Here is a 17,842-nt window from a genome sequence, read left to right as displayed (position 1 = left end):
CTGTAACACGAAGCCACTAACAGGATGAGAGTGATGCTGAGGGGGGTATATTGCCGTGGCACGAGTCCCATGCTGGTGCTTCACTTCACACTTCTGTTAACTGCTGCTGCTAGCATCAGCAATGGCACCAATGGATCTCAGCCTCACAAGCTGCTCATTGCCTTCCAGGCTCCCTGGAACATAACCTTCCCTTTCAGCGCCCTGCGGCTGGGCTCAGCCATACAGATAGCTGTGGAGAAGGTGAACGCTAACCCCGCCTTACTGGGAAACATTAATCTGGATTTTGTGTTCAAGGACACTGAGTGTAGTCCCAAAGAGTCCCTAGGAGCATTTATTCACCAGGTGTGGAAAGAAAATGTGTCTGCGCTCTTCGGTCCAGCATGTCCTGAAGAAGCTGAGGTATAATTCATGTGAAATTAATGTTTTTGTTTATGTGAAATACATATCCTGCATAAGTTGCATACTTCCTGCATAAGCAGAAAGTATGGTTCTTTTTGATGTATTGTAAATCATCCTAAAAGTTTATAAAAGTCTGTAAATAAAGAGCATTTGATGGATTTTAAATGACTTTACTTGTATTTACTCTAACTTTTTGTTATTGTATGCTAGACTCATTTATTGCAGGAGCATCAAACATATGGCTAATGGGCCAAATTGGCTCCTCAAGTGGTCCAGAATCGGCTATGGGAAGTCTCTGCAAAGACTGAAAATGACAATAGAGGAGAGGATAAGATTCTGAGTTTTAGATTTATTTTGCAGCTCGAAGTTTGGATCAAACCATCAAAACAATTTGTTGAATTGATTGAAGTCCAAGGTCTAATTATAGTCAGTTTTAAAGCCTTCTTAATACAACAATAACCTGCCATATCACACAATAGTAAACTAATCAGGACAAATTTACATTACTGACAAGATATTGACTGAACATGGAAAACTGGAGAAATATTGCTTATATTATATTTCCTAAAACAAATCAGGCAATTCATCAGTTTAGTATAAGGATGGGTCATGAAATTTGACCATTTTTAGAAATTAATTGTGCATCCATACACCCAAAGAAGGTGGTTGATTTTACAGGTTATTAAGTTGTTGTTCCCCTCATCAAGGATGAGTTTATGTTATAAATCTCTCGGTGTTTCTAAAAAAAGACATTTTAGTTAAATAAAAACAGTCTGTTGTTGTAAGGCTTTGATGTTTTCCTTTTGAAGTTAATATTAATTCAAAACTTGCTTTCCCATTTTCTGATAAGCCTTTTTGTCTTTTAAAAGAGTGTTTGTAAAAAAAATAATCTTACCCTTTAAATTTTACTTACTAAAACTGCTTTCCAGGTGACTGGTCTCATTGCGTCAAAATGGAACATCCCAATGTTTGGCTTTGTGGGACAATCAACCAAAATGGACGACAGTGACAACTACGATTCCTACATCACTGTAATGCCCCCTCTTAAAAGAAGCGCCGAGGTCCTGGTGAAGACCTTGGAGTTCTTTGGGTGGAGTCATGTAGCTTTGATCGGCGGGGGATTGGACTCGAATACTTGGGACAAGGTTGATGCTTTGTGGAAAACGATTGAGGATCCTCTGCGAGCCAAATTCAAGCTCACTGCAGTGGTTAAATTTGACACCAGCGATCCCCAGTTAGTTCAACAGAATGTTAGGTACATTTCCAAGGTTGCTAGAGGTAAGAGAAATGTCTATGAGCACTTTGTAGCAAACTATGAAACCACTTTTTTGTCTGTCATTTGTTCCTGTTTTAATTTTTCCCTTTTTTTAGTCTCTGCAATAGTTTGTCCTCTGTCTGCTTTTTGTTTGGCTGTTCTTTTCTGTTGTCTTGTTCTCTTCATCCCATAATCTGAGATTGGTTTTTGCTGAAGGTCTCTTTCGCTTAAACGCTTAAAAGGGAGCTCTTCCTCCCCACTGTCGCCTTGAGGACCTCTGTGATTCTACCTCTATTATTGAAGGGGTTTTACCTTACAATAGAAGCACCTTGTTTTTATGAACTTCTTATGTGTTGTATAAATAAAATTTAATTGAATTCTAATTTCTTCATCCACCCTTCTTCAGTTATTGTGGTGCTATCGAACAAAGAGGATACTATGGCTCTGTTGTTGGAGGCTGAGAGTCAGGGTCTGATGAATGGCGACTACATTTTCTTACTGGTACAACATTTTGAGGTCAGTGGCACTGTGGTGAGTAAAACTTTCACAACACAGTAAGACAAATATTCAGCTGTGTAAATCACCAACAAACGGGGACACCAAGACAACAAAGCCTGAAAAGACACAGGAGAGGTAAGCTTCAATTAAATTCGTTATATCCTGAGGCTATTCTTATCAAACAAAATTCAACAACATTAATAACGTACAGCCTCCTGATTTTTTTTTTTTAAATTAGACCCAGAAAGTCCAATATTTTACTTTTCGATTGACTCTTGAGTTGGATATGTTGTCTTTTAGAACCGTGCTCATCAGGAAACTAAATAAAACTTTAAGGCACACATTATCTAAAATTAAAGGCTCAAATACAGTTTTAGTGCCTACATGCTGGATATAACTTAATTCATGGATTTGAATATTTGCTCCTTTGTGTCAATAATCTGCATGTAAAGCATGTAGTGTTGCATGAGCTGTGCTATAAAAGAAAACTTTGTTACTGCTGTGTTATATCTGCAGAGTGGTTCAGGGTTAGTGAGCTTATACATGATTTCATGTATGATTAGGAATATGACTGTTTGTTTTTAAATAAAATAGCATCATAGCATCCGTCTTCCAGACTGAGTTAAATCTTTATGAGCCATCAAAATTGATCAAAGCTGTTTGTGGTAAATAGTAAATGGACTGATTTTTATATAGCGCTTTTCTACTCTCCTGGAGTACTCAAAGTGCTGTTGCATCTACTGACTCGTGTATTATTCATGTTAAACTTTCTTTTTTCCTGAGCAGGATAACTTGTGGAAAAATGCCCTGAACAGCACGATAGACGAGGTTGCCGTAAGAGCTTTTGACATGGCGTTCATTATTGCTCAGAAATCCTACGAAGGCTACGAGTATTATGATTTCTTTGAACAAGTTTTTGAAAGACTGAGCGGACATCCATTTCGGAGCAACCTAACATCTGAAAAACAGGCAAGTAGGCACAGGGAACAGAAAGCATGAATTTGAATCATGGAAAATACTGAACTTTCACATATTTATTTTACTGATTTAATGTATTTCAGGTTAGCCCATACTCTGCCTATCTGCATGACGCTGTGCTTTTGTACGCCATGGCACTGAAGGAAGTCCTGAAAGGTGGCAAAGACCCTCATGATGGTCGGGAGTTATTACAGATCCTGAAAAAAAGAAACAACTTTCAATTTTATGGTAGCTACACAATTCAATACCTGTATTTTGATTTTGCCTCAGTGTAAAGTGCAAATATTGTTTTTTTTACTTGGTTCTTGAAAGGCTTCTATATTCTTTAGTGAAGGAAATAATCAGTTTAGTGCTAACAGTTTGTTTTGTTGATATAAATTTGGATAATGCTTATGGTCTGCTGAGGTCAGCTGACCATCAGCTCTTAAAGCATGAGTAACTTTTATGTTATTATTATTTTTTTAACCATGCCAACTACCTCAACACGCCACATTCACTCTCTGTAACGCGGTCACGGCACAGCTGCATTAGGTAAACATGTAAACTGAACCAATTCAGCCCATGAATGGGAAATCTAATAAACTGTCCCAGGTGCCAAGCCTGTCCAAACCATTCATCAGTATAGTCAAGGCACCAAAACTTTGACAAGGAAGAGGAATGGCAGCAATAATAAAGAGGATATTTCTGGGCCTGTTACAGTAAATCAACATGTCTACAAAGCATAATCACAAAATAATAATCACAATAAAGTTTATTTTGACTTTGAAAAAACCTTTTAAAAAATGAATTAAATTTACCTTAATTGTATTTTTATCAGATACCTCGTGTTATAGAGTTTGGCATCCAAGTTCAAATTTTACATCTAGAAATTGGGGAATTCCTCATCTTTACAAAAGTTAGACAATCTGCTGTAGTTAAAAGTAGTTTCATCTGTGGATGTAACACAGATTGATACTGAAATCAGATCCATGGGCAGAGGGTAGGTGATACTGTATGTTTTGGGTGAACTGACTTTTAATCGGTTGTAGTTACACCCACAAACACTTTGCTAAAACAATCAAACTCAAGGGTGACACATAATGTTCTATGACACTTTGATTCACTAACAGATTGTCATTGCAGGAGCCTCTGGACTGGTCCATTTTGATAGAGAGGGAAAGCGAAATCTAGACTACTCAATTTATGACCTCCAGCACACAGGTGACATCACCAAGTTTGTCCCAATCCTCCATTTTGACAGTCACACCAAAAATATCAGGTACCAAATTGTTTTGTATCACATCTGTATGACAACAATCTTCAGTCACATCTCAATGATAACACAAAAAACACAACAGAGACATGATAGTTATCAGAAAATGTTTTATTTCAGACAAACTTCAATGTTTGCGTCTGTGGTGTGGCCGAAAGGAAGACCTCCACCCGATGTGCCAGTATGTGGCTTCAACAATGAAATATGTGAATGGGTGACTAATGGTAAAACCTATTCCTTATGGAATTAGATTTCAGTTTTTGTTTTTCGTATGCCTATTGGGACTTCCACACCCATGTCAGGAAAGGCACAGGTAGAGAAAGCAGCAGCAACGTCCAAGCACAGAGCAGAGCTGATACAAAATACAGAGTGGACTTACTAGGTTGCAAAGTGGCTTGCAGATGTGAAGCAGATGTGGAGATTCAATTCAATTCAATTTTACTTATATAGCGCCAAATCACAACAACAGTTGCCTCAAGGCGCTTTATATTGCACATTAGATCGTACAATAATAGATACAGAGAAAAACCCAACAATCATATGACCCCCTATGAGCAAGCACTTTGGCGACAGTGGGAAGGAAAAACTCCCTTTTAACAGGAAGAAACCTCTGGCAGAACCAGGCTCAGGGAGGGGCGACCGGTTGGGGTGAGAGCAGGAGTTGGGGTGAGAGAAGCAGCTTAAAAGCACAGCTTAAAAACACAAATTATTTAGGTCTGCCACAGTATCAACCAGTCTGCTAGATTGCAGCTCAGCTTGACTTCATGCCTTACCTACATTTTTTGTTTCAAAACACTAAACCTTTATTTTGTGTGTATTCTTTTTGAAGAAACTTTGATGTCTAACTGTCATAATAACTTACTGCTCTCTCTGGACACAGACATTGCCCTGTTGGCTCTTCTTGCGACCTTCCCTGTTATTGGGGTACTGGCAGTTCTGAGCATTGGGGTGCTGGTGCTGCAGAAGTTAAGACTCCAGACGAGGCTGGATGACTCCTACTGGTGGATGATCAACTACAATGACATCACCATCATCAGGGAACCTACAGTATGAGCATTCGACAGGTGTTGTGAAGTCGAACAATGATAAGTGTACAAGGTTTCACATGTGTTTTTTTTTCCTTCAGGGAAATCAGGGTATGTCTCTAAGCAATTCAGGTACTCATACTTGGAGTGGTAGCTCTCAGGCCAGTTTATCCACCAACAGCTACGACCTGATGGACAAAGCAGGCAAAGAACATATCTACACCACCATAGGTCTCTACCAGGTACTAGTTTTATTTCGAGTTTACAGTGAGCCTGTGTAACTTTTGGGACTATATTAAGGTTAAAGGTAGAGAAGGATGGTATCTCTTTTTTCCAACACAAAACTTAAAGCCACAAAACCGAAGCTAAAGCAGTCTTTTTGGCTTCTGCTCTTTATTTTGTTTCTGGCAGTCTCAGTTCACCTATATTGAGGACAGAATACCTGATCCATTACATGAACATGTTAAACATAATAACAACATAGGGCAGGTTTTAGACAAACACAGAATATATGTGTAATTCAAATTACATTCAATTCAATTCAAATTCAACATTCAATTCAAAATTGACTTGAATTAATGTGAATTGCAGTGACTCCAGTCAAAGTTTGAGTATCATATGGGCTTTTATGAATTCAGTAAACAAGCTTATTGTCTGAATGGCTAGTTTCAAATATTATTTAATGTAAATGCAAAAGAAAATGTATCAACACATATACAAATATGAATTATTGTTTATCTAAGAATTATAAAGAAAGCTTTTAATGCTTATGTAATATAAAGAGGTGTTTTTTTCTTTACATAGTACTTTACATACTCTTCTTTACTATGACTTTAAGAGATGTATATTTTGTTATTTTAATTTTTCACATAGGGAAATCAAGTGGCTATCAAGTACACTGAGAACCCTGTTAGCTGTAATTTCCAGAAGCCTTCGATCACTGCAGAGTTCAATATGGTAAAGTTCCTCATTTTTTTCAAGATAAAACATAATTTACTTTTTATTTACTCTGAAAACTCTAACAGCCAAAAATCCAGGTGGACTGTATCTAATACAACGTATTATTATGTTTTACTTCACTTTTTATTTATGTTGTACCTAACCTTCTTAAACTCTTCAAGACAGATGAAAGAGATGAAACATGAGAACTTGGTGCAAATTTTTGGCGCATGCATCGAACCACCAAACATTTGCTTGGTCTTCCAGTACTGCAAGAAAGGTAGTTTGAAGGTCAGTGAAGTCTGAAGGTTCTTTTTTCAAAATGGATTGCATTAACCATAAATAAACCTTTAACTTAAAAGTGAACCATGTTGGCATATTTCTGCAGGATATTCTTAAGGCTTCAGACGTTGACTTAGATGGGATGTTCAAGCTGTCTTTTGCATATGACATTGTCAATGTAAGTCTATTTATTTAATGAGTAAATTTCTTATTCTAATAACAATTTAAAAAAATGTACTCAGGTCCATAGCAGGAACTTAAGTCATAAAGTGACTAAAAAATTGTAAAAATAAATAAATAAAATAATTAAAATATATCTACAAAAAGAAACAGATTGAAAAGAAAGAATGAATGAATTTTTTAATTAATCTAATTAATTCCAATTAAAAAATCAATTGGAAATGTATTTTCACATTTTTAAAATAGACATCAAACTGTACGTATACCTTTTTTTTTTTTTTTTAACTTTTATATGTTAAAATTCTGAATATGTATTTTGTACTCTGAAATGTTTTACTATTTAAATCTTAAAATAATTAAATTGTTGTCCAGGGAATGGAGTTTATTCACAAAAGTAGCCTAAAATTTCATGGGAACCTGAAACCTAGCACATGTTTGGTGGATAGCCGACTACAAATCAAACTCTCTGGCTTTGGATTGTGGGAGTTTAAATATGGAAACAAAGGCAAGATGAACTCACTGGAAAACCCCAATTACAAAGGTCAGTGAAATCAGAATTTGTTGTAATAATCACTGTTATCCTAAATAAATTCACATGATGGAGAAGTAACACACGAGAACATGTTGTAGAGATGTACTGGATTGCCCCTGAGCTTCTCAGACAGGTCGGTTCCCCGATCAATGGAACACCCAAAGGTGATGTCTACAGCTTTGCCATCATAATGTGGGAACTAATGTACAACTCCAAAGCTGGTCCGTATCAGGACATCAATCTGGACCCTAAAGGTTGGCATGATTTCTTAACTGTCTTAACCTACAAATTTTTTGTCAACGCCCAAAATCAGTTACTGTTAGTTAGCTACAATCTCCAGCTTTATTTACCTTCTGGCAATTTGGCACCATTAGAAGCATTTCTACTTCCATTTTCTTTTGCGCTGTAATTATCAGTCTATCCCAGTTTTGTAATAACTTTAAAATGTGATGGTTTCAACCAAGTTCTTAAGTATCTTTGTGGATTACTGAGTATATGTGAAATAATGTAGCATTGGATTGAAGTACAAAATTTTATGGCAATTTTTCCGGTATTATATTTTAGTCTGAACCAAAGTTGAAAGATATAGCCCATTAAATTCTAATGCTAGATGTTCTTACAGAGATTATTATGCAGTTGAGGACACCTTTTCAAGGGGAACCCCTCCGACCAGTGCTGTCTGAACAGCTGGTTGAAGAGAACATCAATGCACTGCTAAAAGCCTGCTGGAGTGAAAACCCTGACCACCGACCGCCATTTGGTTCTATACGGAGGCGGCTGAAAGACATTAGTCCAGACAGGTAATATCATACCCCTAAATTTTTATTTTATAAAGTTTTTGTGTAAAGTCATATTCCACATTTTTATTTAAGTGAGACACAAATTTACCATAATGCCCATAAATGTTAAAGTTCACAAGCTAAAACTTCCAACTGTCTTCAGTCTTACTCAAATCTAAGTAAGATTTAACCTAACTAAATCCTCATTGCAAAAGAGTTAATGATGAATTTCTATCTTGTAGCCATGCAAACATTCTAGATAATATGGTGGACAAGTTGGAAAAGTATGCAAATCACCTGGAGGACGTGGTGGAGGAGAGGACCAATCAGCTTACAGTGGAGAAAACTCGTGCAGACAAGCTCCTCGCCAGCATGTTGCCAAGGTACTTGATAACAAAGGAACTATATATTTTGTATTGCTATACTCAGTCAACCTTATCTTGTGTTGTTGTTGTTTTTTGCAATGATTTTAGATATATTGCTGAACAGCTGATGTCAGGGAAGTCAGTGGAGCCACAAAGCTATGACTTGGTCACCATCTTCTTTTCTGACATTGTCGGCTTCACTTCCATGTGCTCAGTCAGCTCTGCGATGGAAGTGGTAACATTCCTCAACGACCTCTACAGTCTCTTTGATGACATCATCAAGATGTACGATGTCTACAAAGTAAGTGACAGTGAACATACTGTGATCATAAAAAGCAAAATATCTATCATACGATAGATATTTTGATAAATATTGACTTTCTTACCAAGACATGAGAATAGCTTTACCATTTCCTTCCATATTTACTAACTCAGCATCCAGTTACATTATCTTATTAAGAAAAAAACAATTAAAGAAATTTAACCAGCAATGCAGAGAAATCATATCTGATTAAAAGCAAAATCTTAACAGTTAAAACTTTAGAAAATTTATTTGCTATTACACGAAATTAAAAAAAAAAAATTTACAATTGTTTAATGAAAATTTTAATTTCCTTGAAATTTCAGGGATCTTTTTTTTTTTTGTTTGTGCTATGTTTTATTTTCTTCCAGCTTTATTTTATTTTAAAAATGTAATTTACATCTCTACATTACAAGGTGGAAACAATTGGTGATGCATACATGGTGGCAAGTGGTCTGCCTATCAGCAATGGAAACTTGCATGCTTTGGAGATATCCACAATGGCGCTACATTTCTTGAGAGGCATAAAGGTGTTCAGAATCCGTCACATGCCAAATGAGAGCCTTGCAATTCGCACTGGGATACACTCTGGTAAGATACAGTAGCAATGGAGACCATGGCATTTGTAACAAACCTTTTGGGTTATAGCACCACTAGGGGGGGTTGCCCAACTATTGTAGTAGCTGTGGGGGTCTCCTAGTGGGTGTGTGAGTTGTTAGCGGCAGCCATTTCATGCTGCTCATGTTCCATGCTCCAAGAAAGCACCTTACTTACTGTTGTGACAAGCTGGCGCTGGTGGTACCAATCCCCGCGCATGTAGGTTCGGACGAGTACAGCCGAGGAGACCTGGCTTATAAAGTGTAATGTTGCTGACGGCGAATAAAGGTCTGTTATTGGATTTAACCGACTGGTTCCGTGTTATCTGGCTAACCTCCACACCACATGCCCGCTGGACCGGCTAGCCGCTCCTTCCTCGCCAGACTGCTGTTACACATTACAGAATTTGAAGGTCTTGAAAAGTACCCCAACTGGTTAGTGAGTGATTGCTGGAGGTTGGTGGCTGTTGCTGGGTAAAATTAGTCACAAAGAGAATGCTGCACAAAGAAAAATCCTTCTGATTATTTTGGTCACTAGCAGATTGTCAAGGTTACCCATAGTAACCTTGACAAAACTGGAAATTGACATTATTTGCCTTCAGTGTAAAAGTTGCATCTTTTAAAATGTGTTGGTTTCACCAATAAGACACAACTTTTACGCTGAAGGCAAAACTTCTCTTTTTGGCTTGTGTTGCACTTCTCAGTTATTTGCAAATATTTAAGTTACAAACTATTGGCAACCATGGAAATCGTGACCAAAGCCATTGGACGGGGGCTTTTGGTCCAGGACTATATACTTTTTGGACCAATTTCACACTAGTCACTACCCTGCAATTTCCAGCAAACACGGTCATGGAATACACATTTTTCCTTTGTCACCACTTGGCTAGCATATGGTCACTGACAAGCTCCTAGAGCTCTATTACTGAGACCTAAGTACAAGTGACAAGAAGTATGAACGACTTTGTAGTGGGAAAAATAGTTTGTGCATTGAACATTTGAGCAATTTAAACAAAATCCATTCTGACTTTTAAAAATGTTGTAGGTCCAGTAGTTGCTGGAGTGGTAGGGACCACCATGCCTCGATACTGCCTATTTGGTGACACGGTGAACACAGCTTCTCGCATGGAAAGCAACAGCTTACGTGAGTAAGCAGTTGAAATTTCAAAATTTAAACTCTGAATAACCCTAAAAAAATAAGATTTATGTAGTTGTGGTATGATTTGAAGTGACTATTGTCACTTTCATTTTTTAATAGGGCAGAAATGACAGTGCATTTTTCAGATAAATCAAAACATTCTTGACTATTGATTTCTTGCTTCACTATAAGTTTGACAATTTTAGATTTCAGTCAGTTTGGCTACTTTTGAATGAATCATTGTGGCATTGTTTATAAATGATAGATGCACTCTCTGGGTCTGAAGGCCTGAAAGTAAAGTCAGTGTCCAAGTTCCACAAGACTGCATTCTTTCACATGACCAGCCAGAGCTGACCCCATTGGCAACAGAGAGACCAGTGGCTAGCATGCAGTGTCCTTGGTTTGTTAGATATATCCATCACTCATACGAGTTTATGTTGGGTACAGTGTATGAGAATGAAATGAAATTTTCTCTAGATGCTAATGGTGCCTTGAGGATGAATTCTAATTATGTTGACAATCCCTTAATTTTTCATAATTTCATAATATCCATTTCATTTAGTCCAGTTCTTGGTTGGTTTATACCTACAAATATTTATGGCATTCTCCTTCTGTATTTTGTGCTAATCTTCAGGCTAACAGTCTACAGTAGTCGTATTATGCCTTAAAAATTAACTTGATGTGATGGTCTATATTAACATGTTTGCATGATTAAACATGCAGAGCTGTTGAACTCACATGCAAACCTAGGAGTTTGTCTTGCTTAAAATCTCTCTTTAGAAGTATATGTGTATGTCACATACAGCCTTGAAGATTCATGTATCTCAGTCCACGGCAGACATTCTTTTCCAGGCTGGATCATTTGAACTGGAAGAAAGAGGAGAAATTCAAATGAAGGTGAACAGTCTGTAATATTTTTTCCCTCGAAATGAAATAACAAAGATGTTAGGTTGACCAGAATGTCTTTCTCTTTGTGACAGGGTAAAGGGACTCAAAAGACGTACTGGCTGCTGAACAGAGCTGGATTTAATCCTGTCTTCACTGACCGTGGTTCTTCACCAGTAAAAACAGAGGTATACTCACAAATATTTATTTATATGTATATATGTTGTATTGTATAATGACTTGTATTTTTTATTGTTTTACTGTATTTTCTCCCATTGAAGAAACCAGGAGTGACCAGAGGTGAAGACAAAAGAGCCCCAAAAAACCTGACTGTACCTCCTATAACTGAACCCACGATGCCTCCAGTACACATCTAAAGAGAAAAGACGCATATTAATTAGCAGGGAATACTGCAGAAATTTATTTTAAGATATCAGTTTTTAACAGCTTTTAAAAAATTCCATGCAAGATGAGTTTGAGTCATCCATGTATAAAAAGAAGGACTAGAGACAAAATGTGGATGGAGGCCAAAGTGAAAATGCAGAACACAATGCATGAACAGAGACTGCAGTTTGGATTGCAACTAATTGCAGTTCTAATTCTTTATTCTTTGGGATTTAAGTATTTAGTGGATCCACTTTTGCACACAAGGCTGTAAATTATTTCAAAATGCTTAGCGTTCCATTCAAACTGTTTGTTGTGGCACATGTAGTCAGCTCTGACGTGCCTAAAGTTATCTCATAAGAAAATATTTTGTAAGCTAATCAAGCATTTCTAATTTATTCTTACAGCTGCAGAGCTGGTTGTTGTATCAACATCTGTCATTCAGCTGTGCACAGTTTGGTCACTGAGACCTGGAGAGAATAAATAAATCAGTAATTGAGTATTTTTCTATTATTGTCATATGACTATTTCACAAATAACTAAACTCAATCACTGTGGGGTTTGGTTAGATCATGTAAATCAGAAGTTTGATAATGCTTATTATAATAATAATCAAATACCTGTGATTGAGCTGTGATTGATCACTGAGAAAAACACCTCTTCCCATTATAAAACACTCCATAAAAACATGACAAGCAAACAACGAGATTTAAAATCTGTTTTCATTTTTCCTCTGAATAAATAAATCCCATATCAGAGTTTTTATTTTCAGTGTAACATGAAATGAAGAAGACATTTTATAGTTGTTCTAGATTGTGTCATGGAAATAGAAAAAATGTAATATTATGTTTAGTCATGTGCTCTGTTTGTTGTAGTGCTGTCAGACCGAAAATTTGGTTTTAATTTAAGGACTGAATGAAATTTTTTTGTTTTTTTGTTTTTTTATGGTTTGGAACAAATGGAAAAAAATTCCTTTTCTTTCAAAATGTAATGAATCTTTATTGGAGGAAGGAGTGAAATATCACACAAGGTTCAAAGCATCAATAAACATGCTAAATAAAAATCATATTGTGAGATAATGATCGCGTGGGGAGGAATGTATTCATACGCTCCCTGAGTCCTGGGTGGCACTCCCCTCTGTGTTTGTGTGTTAATGGAAACTGATGATTTTGTTTTATAAAATTCTTGATCCATTGATGAAATCATAACATGTGTTTATCAGGACCACAAGCAGGATGAGCACTGAGACGCCTGTTAAAGGAGGGAGAAAAAAATTAACAGATCAAACCTCAGTGAATGAGAACCAAGTTTGAACACGATTAGCTGAGCGTAAGCCTTGAGAGGATGAGTTCATGTTAAACTTGAGTGGTTTTGCAGCTCATGTACAAAGCAATACACAGATTTAAACATTTCAGTTAAACTCTACTTATTTAAAGCATAAAAGACCTTAGTTATCAAAAAATTTTAATTGTTCAGATTATTTTTGTTTCGATTATGATTTCAATCAACCAAAATTATCATCGCATTGTTTTTTACCTGTTATGTGTCCATTATTAGAAGACTGATTACCTGTTAAAAAAAAACCAGTACTGTTCATACTATACAATCGACTGCATGAGTTACTCTTTATTGATCTCAGTCATAAATATGCCACGGTTTACTCTACCTTTAATGTGAAATTCAGCAGTAAGGATCCCCCCATTTGGGTCTACGTCTGATGGCAAACTCCTCACAGAGCAGGGGCTCTTCAAGAAAAAGCAACCATGGTCTCCTGTTTAGTATGTTTGTCTGTTTTTTACACTGTACTCAACTTTGATGTTAAAGGCCAGTAGAAGAACTTGAAAAACAACCAGTCAGAATGTGAAATTAGCTTTTTTGTTAATAGAGGAAAATCACTAATTTGTAAATGTTATTGCAGAAAAAGTACCTAACTGTATAAAGACACAGAATTCAATGTTATAGTGATCTGTTATTCAGTTTATAATTGCATGGTGTCAAAGGCCAAAACATGGACTGGCCAGTAAAGGCAACTTACCAGCTATGTGGAAGCTAGACTTAAAATGTATTGGTTAATGCTGCTAGCCTTGCAGTCTGCATCAGTCCATTGATAGTGAGTTTAATGAGTTTAATCTAAAATGGTTTGGTCAGCCCAGATTAACCTGCAGGATTGTAAATGCATCTATTAAGTGATCTGCTGCCAGGGAAGAAATCAGGTAAGCCTGGAAGAAAATCAGCTCTCAGAGATGATGAGCTAAAGAAGATTGACTAAGAGACCTAAACTCTGAGAAAACTGTAATAGCCGAATTCCATTTAGATGTTTCAGGTTTTGTATCTAGTGCATGTGAAACTTTGGAAATTAACAACAGAGCCACAGTTAATGTTATTAGTAACATCTGTGCTTTTTCTACTATGACATTTAAAAAGAGCAGTTGCAAAACAGCAACATGTAGATGGGAACGACTGCTATAATGTTTTTGGTATCATTAAATAACAAAACACTCACTGGCTGACAGGTGATCCTTTCTCCATCACAGACCTGGACCTCACAGTGAAGCCAAACAGTGGACACCTTCTCCTGCCGCTGGAAGCGGAAAGAGTTGAACTTGAACATGGAGCGGCTGTCTTTGGCGTTCTCAAAAATAGTCACAGTGTTGTCAGAGGAGCAGCTGTTGGAAAACAGCAATTAAACATCCTATAAAACGAGAGAAGTGGGAACAAAATGTTCCTTAAGTTGTTTTAGCCTTTTGTGTTTTAGTACCTCTTAATGATGAGGCTCCACCTTTTCCTGTCTGTGGAGTAAGGTGAAGGAGTTGCCCAGCAGTTGTTTATCACAACTTTGAATCTTTGAGATGTAAAGGACAAATGCGCTTTAGAAGTCTGGGAGAATCTTACCTTTAAAACTACAAAAATAAACATACAAACATCTAAAGTCTACCTGTTACTTAGACCTTTTGCCTCGATGCCAATGAATACTTCAGAGCCGATCTCAGAGGTATCAATCACATAGGGAGCGTCCTTGGCATACAGGAACTTTGAATTCTATGAAATATGGGACATTTTGTGTTTTTCAAGATGTCTGCAGTTCTCGTTTGCATTCAATGATCGTGGTGTGTACACGATAATACCTTCATTTATTAAAGACAGTATTTATAACAAAAACACACTGATAAAAAGCATTTATTACGTTAAACATGTCGATTCCACCGGGCGAATCTTTGAGCAGCTACTCACCGTGAACACATTCATAGACAACTGTGATCTAAAAGTGCCTAAACTCCCATTGTTGACATAAACTGTAGCCACTCTGGAAAAAGCAGAGGGTTTAGTAAAAACGCTGCAAGTCATTGGGTCAGAAGGCACATATCATCCAGACAGCAGCTGTGGTCATCTCGTATCCTGAACTGGTGCTTACCTTTGGCTAAAGACTGCATTATTAACCAGATAGGCTGCTCGGTACGTGCAGCTGAAGGTGTAGTTCACAGGCTGGTTTCTGACTGTCAGTGAAGTATCGTTGGACACAATGGAGTTGTAGAAGATGTATTTGGGGTCTTTGCCGGGAATGTACTGTGGCATGAAAAGTATAAAATAATGTTATTAATACTTTTAAATAAACTGAGAGAGACTTCTCTGTATTTAAATAGTACTATCCTCAAGGGACAGTAAGACCAAATTACAAAAAATAATGCAGTAGTGTTCATACCTACATAGATCATTTTAATTTTATATGCCAAGACCTTGGGATAACCTCAGCATGATTGCATTTTAGTGACCCTGTATTTTGTTGATTGTCTGTTATTCTCAATGCAATGCACTGCAATGCAATGCCTTCATTACATTTCCAGCCCCTGTCCTATGTCTGCAAAATAAAAAGTCAGTATTTCACCTTTCAATTCAGTTTTATTTATATGGTGCCAAACCACAACAACAGCTGCCTCAAGGTGCTTTGTATTGTAAGGTAAAGAGGCAACAATAATCTCAGGTATTGTCTCAATAAAAACTGACAAAATTAATCTCTAAGCATGGCGGCACAGTACCGGTTATTATGGCCTACTTGGCTTCTCACCTCAGACTGAGTCCCACAGTATGAGTGATTTTTGGGTGTGAGATCTGGGATGATGAAGCGGTAGTAACCTGGGCTGTGTATTCCATTGTAACAGACTCCACCGAGAGACAAGTGTTCAATCTCCCAGCCGTAAGGACACTCTGGGACGTTGGCAATTATGGCATTAGGGAAACATGACACCATAACGTAATCTGAAGTAAAAATTAAAATAAAAAGGGAATATTATACACTGTACCTTACAGTTTATTTAATCATACTGTGACAGTAGTGGTTATCAATTCCTTCTTTGTTTTTCCTCTTGAGCTTTATTCACATTTAGGGATAATTTTCATATATGTATAAAAATAACTCATATAAGTCATAGTTTTAGGATGCATGGTGATTTTTGCATTAAAAAGCAATGACCAAAAAAATCTACATATAAATGCTATACAGGTCATGAGGCAGAAGCATGTTAAATACATACTCATCTTTGTGTCAAAGTGTTTTTACCTGCTTTTTGGGGAATGCATGACCATGCAACAGGCAGCAGCATTAACAGTGCACTGACAAAAGCCATAGTGTGGTGCTGCAGAGAAATTCAAGAATTATCAATAACAGGATAATGTGTAAAATAAGTCTGAGAAAATATAACACATATGACACTTACCTGACAGAAGTAATGTCTTCAACCACCTTGAGGTCAGAGGTTCCTCATGGCTCTTTAGCAGTTTACCTGGAGTGGTGATTCAAGAGCTAACAACTCTTGATAACTTAGGGAGGGATTTTATACTATCACAGGTAAGGCTAATCGACTTTCACCCATTCTCCTATCTCCACTTTTTCCCTTGGCAGGATGGGTTTAAGAGCTCTATTGTCAGCTTCTCACAAAAGCTCTCTGTACTGCTCAGACATTGACTTTCAAATGACCAAAGTCTCTCAAAGGATTAGCTCTCAGGGTTGTAGAGTGTGTTCAAGACAGCTAACAGAGAATTCTTAAATTTATACAATTAAAACTATTAGTTTTTGACTAGTACAAAATTTAAAGCGAGTCTCTCTATGTGTGATCTCTTTATGTGTGATCAGTGTTGCTATTGTTGCAAAACTAATATTAATATCATGCACATAGATCTGTGTTAGCAAGAAAGCTAATGTTAGCCAGAAGGATGCAAGTTTTATCAAATTAAGCCCATCTGACCAAAACAACATGATAAGCAGTAGAGTCGTCATTGGGTTATTTGATTTTTGGTTTGACCTTCATGTGGTTTTGAGGGCTAAAACTATACACTGCTTGAAGACCACTGGTTGTGGACACTACTTTTTGGAGTTTATTGAGGTTTTCTTTAGCCAAAAGATATCACCTGTAGGGGGGAGGGTAAATCTTAGCTAAGCTAGACTAGCAAGCTGCATTCTTAAAATGTTAGGACTCAAGAAACACATATCTACTAATTAGCACTAAGTAACTTATAAAATGCTAAAATTTCACTTGCTTGGTTGGTTGTACTTTGCAGGAAGCCTTATCTTTGTCGCATAATTTGTTTTTAAATAAAGTTGTCCGAAAACACCAATCTTGAGCCTGCAAATAGGACTTCACAAACCAATGGGTGACATCACAGTGGCTACATCCACCTTTTGTACGATCTATGATTGGTACCTCTGTTAATAATGGTGGCCACGCCCTTAACTCCATACCTGGTAACATAATATATTGCAGCTTACATGGGCAGGTAACTATTGTAAAAAGGATTTTATATTTCACTGAGGCTTTTATAGTTAAATAAAGGGTATAAAAATAGATAAATATGAAATAATAGAATAAAAACTAACTTCACAAAAAACAATCACTTTTTATAGTTATAGATAGATCGGTTTTGTATATATACATCAGGCGAATATTTACAGAAATGTGGAGTAAAAAGAGAAATAGGCAGCTTCTTAAAATGTCTTCAAATTCTACACTGGTTTTATTTCCTTTTATGCTAGAGGACAAAGCATTCAGGAATAGAAAACCG

At 36.9% G+C, this 17,842-nt stretch overlaps 2 protein-coding genes across 3 annotated transcripts; one reads left to right on the top strand and one right to left on the bottom strand.

The window, feature by feature from the left end:
• The first annotated feature begins 69 nt into the window (after window positions 1-69).
• On the top strand, window positions 70-12,857 carry gucy2g (guanylate cyclase 2g). Its single transcript, XM_085285202.1, has 22 exons — window positions 70-399; window positions 1,329-1,677; window positions 2,061-2,170; window positions 2,939-3,121; window positions 3,214-3,358; window positions 4,253-4,388; window positions 4,503-4,606; window positions 5,263-5,429; window positions 5,509-5,649; window positions 6,281-6,364; window positions 6,533-6,637; window positions 6,735-6,806; window positions 7,181-7,349; window positions 7,439-7,594; window positions 7,963-8,140; window positions 8,362-8,502; window positions 8,593-8,785; window positions 9,202-9,376; window positions 10,427-10,525; window positions 11,325-11,416; window positions 11,500-11,592; window positions 11,686-12,857. The coding sequence occupies exons 1-22, from the start codon at window positions 70-72 to the stop codon at window positions 11,779-11,781; spliced, it is 3,318 nt and encodes a 1,105-aa protein (XP_085141328.1). The 3' UTR covers window positions 11,782-12,857.
• Window positions 12,415-16,825, bottom strand: tectb (tectorin beta). 2 transcript variants are annotated; one of them, XM_085285204.1, is made up of 11 exons: window positions 16,501-16,825; window positions 16,344-16,419; window positions 15,852-16,042; window positions 15,201-15,352; window positions 15,020-15,092; window positions 14,724-14,827; window positions 14,547-14,630; window positions 14,292-14,454; window positions 13,455-13,533; window positions 13,325-13,357; window positions 12,415-13,039 (listed from the first exon to the last, which is right to left on the bottom strand). In XM_085285204.1, the coding sequence occupies exons 2-11, from the start codon at window positions 16,408-16,410 to the stop codon at window positions 12,963-12,965; spliced, it is 1,023 nt and encodes a 340-aa protein (XP_085141330.1). In that variant the 5' UTR covers window positions 16,411-16,419; window positions 16,501-16,825; the 3' UTR covers window positions 12,415-12,962. The 2 variants fall into 2 exon arrangements, with proteins under 2 accessions (XP_085141330.1, XP_085141331.1); XM_085285205.1 differs by lacking the exon at window positions 13,325-13,357.
• Window positions 16,826-17,842: the final 1,017 nt, after the last annotated feature.

Source organism: Mchenga conophoros, linkage group LG8 (assembly GCF_057382185.1).
Source record: "Mchenga conophoros isolate Kocher_MC1m ecotype Shallow Benthic linkage group LG8, M_conophoros_male_GT1.1, whole genome shotgun sequence".
Lineage (NCBI taxonomy): Eukaryota > Metazoa > Chordata > Actinopteri > Cichliformes > Cichlidae > Mchenga > Mchenga conophoros.
The sequence above is the reverse complement of the archived record's forward strand: the minus strand, read 5'-3'. Positions and strand labels throughout refer to the sequence as shown.